Source organism: Nothobranchius furzeri, chromosome 7, assembly GCF_043380555.1.
Source record: "Nothobranchius furzeri strain GRZ-AD chromosome 7, NfurGRZ-RIMD1, whole genome shotgun sequence".
In the NCBI taxonomy this organism is placed as follows: domain Eukaryota; kingdom Metazoa; phylum Chordata; class Actinopteri; order Cyprinodontiformes; family Nothobranchiidae; genus Nothobranchius; species Nothobranchius furzeri.
This window is the reverse complement of record NC_091747.1, coordinates 63,449,939-63,459,936: the sequence shown is the minus strand read 5'-3', so window position 1 is coordinate 63,459,936 and position 9,998 is coordinate 63,449,939. Positions and strand designations below refer to the sequence as shown.

At 47.6% G+C, this 9,998-nt stretch overlaps 1 protein-coding gene across 7 annotated transcripts in view; it reads right to left on the bottom strand.

The window, feature by feature from the left end:
• Positions 1 to 9,998, bottom strand: part of tnikb (TRAF2 and NCK interacting kinase b) — a 39,035-nt gene extending 29,037 nt beyond the window's left edge. For 2 of the 7 annotated variants that reach the window (XM_054750966.2, XM_054750968.2), the window contains exons 1-2: positions 8,573 to 9,996; positions 4,932 to 4,997 (exon numbers count right to left, since the gene is read on the bottom strand). In XM_054750966.2, the coding sequence (XP_054606941.2) occupies positions 4,932 to 4,997; positions 8,573 to 8,680 (174 nt within the window). In that variant the 5' untranslated portion in view covers positions 8,681 to 9,996. Of the gene's footprint in view, positions 1 to 4,931; positions 4,998 to 8,572 lie in introns of all 7 variants that reach the window. The other 5 variants (XM_054750970.2, XM_054750972.2, XM_054750974.2 and 2 more) reach the window with 4 other exon arrangements.

Below are 9,998 nucleotides of genomic sequence, written 5' to 3'. Positions count from 1 at the left end.
CAGCTCAGTGGTTAACGCCCCCTAGTGGCTGGTTTCAGTACTAGTTTTATTCACCTGATTCTGGATTTGAGAGGGATTTTCTCCCAGACCTCTGTCACACGGAAGTGTGTGTGAACAGGCCTTTTGGAGCAGGGTTAAGTGTGTGAAGTGTGGCTGTGACTCCAGGACAAATGGCAGCGATCCACCTGGATGAAGCAATAAAAGGTGGTGCAGATAAAGCTGGGCAGATGAGAGGAAGTGATAATATCTCAGAGAGGCTCTTTCTTCTGTTATCTGTTTTCCCCGGACGCTGACGGCCGGCCAGGCAATCTCCCAAAGGTGACACGGCGCTCCCTCTGTGTGTGTGTGTGTGTGTGTGTGTGTGTGTGTGTGTGTGTGTGTGTGTGTGAGATTATAGTGGAGGTGAGAAAGTTGCATTAAATCTGAATCTGCACATAGAAGCAGAGCAGGAGCAGCAGGAGGAGTGAAGAGCTGAGCGTCCTCCTGCAGCAGCCTGAGGCTCAGGAGCTGCATCCAGACATGCCTGACATTCCTAACCCAGACACAAGCCCGGGCACATGGAGGAGCTCAAATCCAAACCCTTGTCTGTGGAAACGGACCGGGTCGGTTTTTGTCTGCATGTAAAGGCATTTCAAATCTGGCATTTCAGGCGTGAAAGTAAAAATAGAAACAGCAGCCTTTATGTTCCAGTCAGCAGCAGCCTTTTATCCTCCTGAAGCCCGGAGTCGGAGCATCAGGAACTTTAAAGTTGCAGAATCGTCAGAATATCAGCTGGAGCGTGAGATCATCGGAGCAGAACGTGCAGAAAATGGGTTTCTGCTGCACAGCGCCTAAAACAACAGGGAGACCAGGTGTGTGTGTGTGTGTGTGTGTGTGTGTGTGTGTGTGTGTGTGTGTGTGTGTGTGTGTGTGTGTGTGTGACAGAGACAGAGAGGTTTGACCTGATCTGATAGAAGAATTTAATCAACCAAACACAAAAGATTATATTTAAATGGTTTGATGCTTTTAGCTCTTCTGAGTCTCTAAATTAAAAGTTTTTAAGGATTTTTCAAAGTTTTGAGAAACAATTTTTAAACATTTCTTCTGTCTAATTTTGTTAAAGAGTTTATAAACAACAAGTTTCTGCAGGAATCAGCAGGTTTCATCCCAGGAACTGAGACGGAAACGTGGTTCTGTTTTCTGAGAATCCAGACTTTGTTTGTTCTTGTTAGATTTCTGACTGCATGAATCACCTGCTGATATCTGCAGAAACCACAACTCCAAGGTTACTGATGTTTCATTCCAGTCAAGGAGACGTCAGGAATTCCCAAACAAGAGGAGTTCCTTTCCTGCATAAACCAGGAGAACTTCATCCTGAATCGGAGATGATCGGCTGCGTTAAAAACCCTGAAATCGTTCCAGTTTCCTGTAAGATTAGAGAACAGCAGCAGGAACAAAGTGTGTCTGCAGGAGGCGTCTAAAGGCAGAAGTCTCCCAGGCTGCAGTGAGACACGACTCCAACACGACTAACAGTTCTGACAGTTTCTCCAGCGAACATTAATAAAGTTGTGATTATTCACATAAACCCAACTGTTGTGTGAACCTGGCAAGATCGTTTCCAAAAAGTTCACAAAATGAGTTAAACATCCTCTCGTTCATCAGCAGAGCAGCGACTGGAGCGCCAACCTTATCCGCTTTAGAACTGGAGGGTTCAATCACTGATGTTAGAACAGCAGAAGAGGTTCTGAAGGTCGGATGTTCTACAGCTGGTCTCAGCGAAGCTCCAGAGACCAGATGTGCAAAATCAGATAATAACAAAAGTCTGATGAATCAGCTGATCCATGCCAACAACACCAGTAGTAAAGGACTAAACCCAGTTTAGAAGGAACTGTTGAGGAGTTACAGGCAGGAGTCAGAAACGATGGATGAAACGTTTTAGTTAAGTTTGTTTCTAATTTAAGCTGACAGTTTAAACTACATCTATGGCCACATCCCCTTCAATTTGTAAACCGGCCCAAATCTAAATTCACTAAATCCAAAATAGCCGCCAAAAAAGAAAAACTACGATTTATATTCTGCTGCAGTTTCTGAAACAGAAACATCCCGGATGAGCCCCCAAAAAGCAGACACAGCAGGTGTATTGGTCTGTGCTTCTTTACACATTAAATATACGTATATTCAGAAAATGTTAGATTTCAATTTAGATGTTAAACTTTTGAAATAAAAAAATTCATATTATACAGCCGGGGCTCTCCGAGCTCCTCGTACACCCTTTCTAAGGCTGAGCCACCTCTCAGCTTCGGTGGGTAGAAGATGAGATGAGCTTCATCTTTCAGCTCAGCTGTTTTTCACCACAGAAGAAGACTCAATAAAAAAATTGAATTTATAATTGTGTAAACATTTTTAAGGTAAAGTAAGAAGTTAATCCTGCAAACTGTTAAAGCATTTGGGGGCTTGAATGAGATCATTATCTACAGCTCTACCGAGATGAACCAAAGCAACAACCTGCAAACACAACTCTGGTTTTATCAGCTGATGATTGGGTTTTGTGGAAGTATACAGAGGTGATAGCCATGCAAAGGCTTAATATTTAACAATGAGACTCTGAGTTTTGGGGGCTTGTCCGGGATATTCTTTTCAGCTCAGCTGCTTTACTACGGCAGACCGGAACCACGCTCTCATTACTGTGGATCTCTTGGCCCAGTTCTCTTCAAATGCATGGACTCTATAGCTCAGCTTGGAGCTTATTGGGGTTTGATGCAGTGGACCTGATGAGCTGTGGGTGTGTTTAATCTCCTGTCATCTATAATCTCATGTCTCACACACCACATCAGCTGTTTAATTTAAAAACCAGCCACAGGACCGTGGGTAGAAACACGTCGGATCAGTTCTTATTTGCGGTGAAATGCTTTTTTGCTGCTCTTGCTTTTAGATCTCTTCCTCCTGGTTGAGTAGAAACCAGCCGTTGTTTTACTGGTTCCTTCTTCAGCCAATCAGATCAGCCGGTAAATTGCAGGTTGTTTAAAGTGCCACAGAAGGAGATATTTTCAGGAAGTGAAACCACAAAAGAACCCACACTCAGAGCTGGTAAACAAAAGGCTGTGACACCAGAACATCCGACAGGCGCCTCCTGCAGCTTCACCAGCTTCAGACTTCAGACCTGCTCCTTCTGAACACCGACTCTCCCCTCAGAGACAAATCTAACACTTCCGTTTGGGAGTTTGCAGCTGACGCTAAATAAATGCTCTCCAGCTGCCAGGAATGTGATGGAAATGAAAGTAAAAATGCTTTGAAACACCGTTTTTCCAAGCCATTAGAATGTTTAGAATTCCTCTTCCTCCTGCTGATTCCTTCGGTTTGATCACAGACACCTCTGCAGGGAGGTGGAGGAGATTTCCGGCCTGCCTGAGCGCCAGTCGATGGATCAGATTGAATAAACTCCACTTTAAGGAGGCAGATTCACATCCTAATCAGATCTGATCAAATGTCAAGTCGGCCCCTGATTGGCCGAGCGTCGGCCGGAGCTTTTAGACGCCCGGCAAACAGAAACAAAGGTCACGAAAAGGTCAAAGGTAGCAGGAGGCTGAACCTGAGCGGCGGCACCATGTCGCATTCACTAACTGTGACAGAACTGGACACAAACCAGAACCCTGAGCTCCTTTTTTCAGCGGAAGTTACGAATGATTTCATCCTTGGTTCAGCTTCTTGGAGAACGGCTAAAAGTTTCCAGGAAGAAATAATTAATTTACAATAATTAGTGAAACCATGAAGAAAGATGATCAACCCTAATTCATCTGTAGCCTGGAGAGGAGGTTCGTCAGGCTGCGGTGGTCCGGAATAAAAGCTGAGGACATGAACAGTTTTCCATCTGGTGATGTTTTTTTCTATAATGAAGCTGAAAACATTCCAATTTACCTGGATTACAGGTGACAGGGGGTCAGCATCATTTTGCCCATGTTTATAAATAATAAACTAATTCTTGTATCCAGTAATGAGACAGATGACAACGGACGTATGGATGGTTATTCTACCTGAGCTCCACAAGGGGCGGGGCTTCCTCACCTGGTTCCCCTACATCCAAACATTTAAAGGTAGCTGATTTTTTCACCACATTCACTTGATTCCTGATCAAACAACATCTTTTAAATCATTGTGTGCTTTTTCATTTGTTGTTCAGCTGCAGGTGTGGAAACAGGTAAAAATTCAGGTGAGTAGTGAGGCTTCTCCGCTTTAGGCAGGTAGGTGTCCCAAACTCTGACATGCAAACTGAGTTTTTGCATAAAAATGGCGGAAAAAGCGACCTAACCAGCTCTAATGTAAACTCTGAAGCTCTCCTGTGATTTTAAGGTGGCGCCGCTGCAGCGTTGTAATAATTCGTCCTGTTGTGTCTCCATCATCAGCAGCTGGTACGAACTCTGCTCCATCAGTCACTTCTGCAGAGGCGCCGACGCGTCGGAACGGCAGATCGATGCGGCTCACCCAGCAGACACAACCCCAGCGTCAGAGACGCTCAAGTGTGTTAATTACTCCCAAAGTTACACACACACACACACACACACACACACACACACACACACACACACACACACACACACACACACACACACACACAGGTAGCATGGGCGGTTCACAGAAGTCGATAGAAACGTTTGGGTTTTTTCTGAATTCAGACGTTTCTGAGTTGTTTTAATGGAACTAAAGCAGGAGTAAATCACTTGTGTCAAAGCTTAGATTACACACTTAAACTCCGATTTAATCCCGGACTGACCTTTAAATCAGAACCATTTCTGTTTCATAAATACAAACTATGATGATTTAAGATTTATTTGCTTCAAAAACTTCAAAAAAAAAACAAATAACTCCTCATTGAAAGATAAAGGATTTTATTTTACCCATTCTGAGATCTAACCATACTCATTCAAGCCCCCAGTCCACCTTAAATCAAGTCCTACCTTGTACACCTGCCCATAGGTGCCATTTCCAACCAGTTCGACCAGCTCAAAGATCCCAGCTGGGTCCTGAAAGAGAGGAAGAGAAGAGGCTGATCAGGAAAAAATGTCGCGTCTCTGATCAGAACTTTGGTCCTGGTCCCAGCTCAGATCCCAGAACCACACAGCAACAGCAGAACCAGAGTGACTCTGAATGGGAACCAGTCATGTTAGCTAGATGACGTTTAAGCTAACGGTGGTTTTGAATAACTTTAATCATGTTTAATGACATCGCATGTAAAGTTTGGGCTAAATGCTCCACATCTGTTTCACTCACATGGAGACGCCTCACATCAGCCTCATCTTTGACCCAGTTCACCCAACATGGATGCTCCAGTGTTGGTCCTACTGTGGTGTGTGTGCACCAATAACCACGCACGAACCAATTTCACACAAAAACATTCACGGTCAGGTGGGGAAATGCCCAAGATCAAACGTGACTTAAGAGTTAACAAACATGGCGGAGGCGGTTTTGCCCAACCCCCCCCCCCCCCCCCCCCGACTGACGACACGTCACTCGTTTGTCCTTGATAATCAAACAAGACAAACCAGCACGTTTAACGTCCCTGATGTATGAGCAGCGTGGTCGCAACATCCTTCTGAGCAGACCTGAACGCTCGTAACACACCACACACAGTAGGATTATCTGATGAGATTATCTTTAGAGCCATTCCGGTTATCCGGAGCACCCTTAAGATAATAGATGAAGATCAGGTCAGCCCCCTTTTTCCTGCTGTGTGAACCAAGTCAGACTGAACCAGGTCCAGGTCCCCGCAGGTGACAGACACGGGCCCAGATGTGTGTCCGCTGGTGTGGTGAAGCTGGTTAGAAGGGAAGCAGGAGATCATTCAGCAGGATGAGGACAGAAGATCCTGCATCTGCTGCCGTCAGGAGATGACTTTAAACTAAGGTGGAAATTAGCACGGGCTCATTATGGGATGTTTTAATGGAGGAGGGGCGTTACCTCCATGCTGCAGCTTAGAAACCGATCATGTGAAAGTCTTGAAGAGAAAGTTATTAATTATTAACATCAGACGTTGCTGCTGAAGTGATGAGTAGATTTATCAGTAATACACACATATGAGATAATCTGAGGATTAATCTGGATTACCGACAGACTACCAAGTAACCCAACCTGGTAGATCTAAACTTTGTTAGTTTGACGTCTGAAGATTCCTGACAAAGATTATTTATGATGTTCTCCTGAGCATCTCACACACCTGGGACAGGTGTAATTCCTGGAAACCTGCAGAGGAACAAGCAGCAGGCTGTGTGTGTGTGTGTGTGTGTGTGTGTGTGTGTGTGCATGTGTGTGTGTGTAGTGGGCCACAGTGCAGCCTCCTGAAAGGGATTAGCTTAAAAAGCAGCGTTCCTTTTCACTCAAGGTCAAACTGAAGCACGTCTCATCCTCAAGGGCCCAGCCTCACACGTGCACGGTTTCACGTGCATGTCATCTTCTTATGGCCTGTCAGACCGCACACGAGCAGAAAATACCCGACATCCAGGAGGGAAAAAGGCAAATGAAGGAGGCTAAATATAACTCTGATGGCTTTAATGCAGAAACAGCAGAAGCTGGATCCAGACCTGGAGCCACGCTCTGCCGGTGAAAGGGAACGCCATCAGCACGCTGGTGGGAGGACGCACCTCCTCATGACAAAGGACAGAAAACGAGTTAAACCCCAACTCTCTCTGGTGTTCTACTCGCTAACACCAACCCCGCTAATGAATTTTGTCCCACTCTTCTCTACTGTAGGGTTTTCCAGCATGTTTCAGGTCAAAGGTCCAACATTCCATCAGCTTCAGTGGTCTAGGTCCTGAAGCAGCAGAGCAGCCCAACCATCATACTGCCACCGCCATGTCTGACTGTGGTGAAAGATCTGCTTTGGTCTCATTGGTTCAGGGGAGATTTATCTAGAAGTCTCTGCGGTGTGAGACGGGTTTACCCGGCTTCATCTGAACGTTTGTGTGTAAAACCACCCAAAAGATACCAGAATGAACCAGAATGAACCCCTAAGAGTCAGTAAACACAAACAACCATGAGATCAAACACAAAACCATCGCAAAAACTCACAAAGAGTCAACAACAAGCCACAAATAAACACAACCTGATGGAAAAACAACCACAGCAATAAGAAAAGATTACAGTTTAACACAATGAGTCACTAAATCACTACCATGGTGCAACAAACATGGCCGCGAGTAACGATTACAGATTACAGGGCAACCCAGAGAGCTGCAACTAAATCACCACCGAGACCCAAAACATCACCGTGACTGAAAATCACCAGAGTGGTGCAACAAAACACACACACACACACACACACACACACACACACCAGTGAGACACCATAAGTCATAACAACAGGAACACGTTTGGGATCAGCTGATCGGGTCTGTCTCAGGAAAACGAAGCTCTAGTTCTCTCTGGGTCCAACAGCTGATCTGGACCTGAAGGTGGGCCATGGAGACAATGGGGACTACTGTCTCCAATGTGACTGGGACACCTGAGAGGATGGTCATGGAGGAGGAGCAGGAGGAGCGGGAGGAGATGCTCCCAGGAACAGGAAGTGAGGCTGCAATTGGCTTTGCATCACTCCTCTCTCTCCTCCATCCTGAGTGACCTAATTTCTGCTCAGAACCGATGAGACTGAAGCAGCTTCATCGTCCCTCCTCATCCTCACACACACACACACACACACACACACACACACACACACACACACACACACACACACACACACCAGGTGGATCATGTCCAGGCCTGATTGTTCTGCAGGTAACTTAGTTGCGTAAGCAGCAGGAGAAAGATGTGCAGGATGTAACATGCGCACGCACGCGCACAGACTTGCAAACACACACATTCCTGCACTGCCTCTTCCTCATCACTTCCCATCACCGCACGCGCGCACACACGCGCACAGCCCCACAAATCGCTGCTGTGATGCAATGCTGCTGTCGCCACAACATCACGAAATGGCGGAACTCGCTCCTGTAGCGGTTATCATCGCTTTTAGAGTGAGAGAGAGAGAGAGAGAGAGAGAGAGAGAGAGAGAGAGAGAGAGAGAGTGTGTGTGTGTGTGTGTGTGTGTGTGGTGTGTGTGTGTGTGTGTGTGTGTGTGTGTGCCTCTGATTGTGCGCGTGTGAAAGTGTCAGTGAGCAGCTTAACATCTGCCCCACATTTACAGACAGAGCGGCTTTTATGATGGTGCCTCACCACGCACGCGCATGCAGTAGAGCGGGTGCACGCGCAGCAGCGGCGGCTCGGGGCCTCATTACATCACGTCCCAATTGTTCAGAAATAAACAACAAACAAACGACAACCAGGGAGTCTGCTGCTCCAACACTCAAATCTCTCATCTCCTCCATCACAGGCCGCCGTGCACGAGGACATAAACCCCCCCACACCACCCACACACGCTCCCGCACACATACACTGTAGAATGAATGCACGCGCGTGCGCGCCACAGGTCGGGCGGCAGCCCAGACCAGAGGAAGGCGCAGGGAGACGCATCCACAGCGGTGAGGGACGGGAGAGGGGGTGGACAGGTGTTGCATATGCACGCGCTCACACACAGAGACAGACAGACAGACAGACAGGTATTTACCCGTAGTGCAGACAGGTCTATCTCATCCAGACTCCGCGCAGGGGAGTCGCTCGCCATGGTTCTGTTGGTAGAAACGGGACTCAAGATGGAAGCTTCCTCAACAACCATCGACCGGGGGTGCAGCGGGAGGAACGCACACTCCTCTAGACCAGGCCCGGGCTGACACACGCACACGCACACCCCCCACCCACCCCCAATAAAACCCTGATGCAGGCGATGCTGGTGCTGACCGGAGGAATGAGCCGGAGAACCGGGAGGAGGAGGAGCGCAGCGGGGAGGCGATGTGCGCGAGCTCCAGGTGCTACATGCTGCTCGGGACCCGATCCGGTGCTACATGCCTCCACCTGGAACCCGGAGTGGAAGGCGGAGAGGAGGACAGACGCGCGCGGCAGTGGAGGCGCACCGAGGACGAACCGAACCCGTCCGCGAGTGAGGCGGAACCACGGCGCGCTTCCCGGGAGTGGCCTGAGAGGAGGCTGCGCTTCAGACGGGGACGCCCACACACACACACACACACACACACACACACACACACACACACACACACACACACACACACACACACACACACACACACACACACACACACACACACACACACAGTCCAAATAGTCTAATATCTGCAGCATTTTACTGGTTATTATAATAATTATTATTAATGATTCTAATATTAAACTAATAATAGCTACACCAGGATGGAAGGGTGAGAACTAAGAGAGAGTGTGTGCGTGTGTGTTTGGGGGGTCTCTCTCTGCTCCAAGTGCCAGGATGGCCTTAATAACTCCCCCTCACCCCCCAGGGACACTTCAGACCTCATTTATGGCTGAGCATCATCAGCAGCTCCAGACTGATTCAGACTGGAACTTCTCACCGCCCCACAGATCATTCATCCAATAAAAATCTAATTAAAATACAGAACGAATATTTTTAAAACATACAAGAGAAAACAGGACGTAAGAAATGTTAAAGCTGCTGCCAGTGGCTCATCGGGGTCACCATGACAACCACCAGTGACTCACTAGTGGAGCTGAGAGGACACCATCAGTCACACAGCAGGTGTTCCATGTAACATTTACCTGCATGATGACATCAGGTAAACTGCAAGAACTCCAATTTAAACAGAAATCGACAAGATCAGAAACCAGTTCAGTCCTGGAACGTCCAGCAGCCTGTGACTCATTTAAGGAGTCTACCTGAGGGGGCGGGGCTCCTGGGCACCGGTTCGGGGGTTTGAACCCTCCTGCTCGGTGTGAGAACGGATGGAGTTCCTACATGCCTCCACACGCCCAGCTGTTGCTGCAGACGGAGCCAGGAGGCCACGCCCTTAATCTGCTCAGCAGAGACCTGCTGGAACATCTCTTTGGGTTGAACGTGACCTTTGACCTTCATGCTGTTGATTTGTACCTGTCGGTTTTGGTCCTGATTA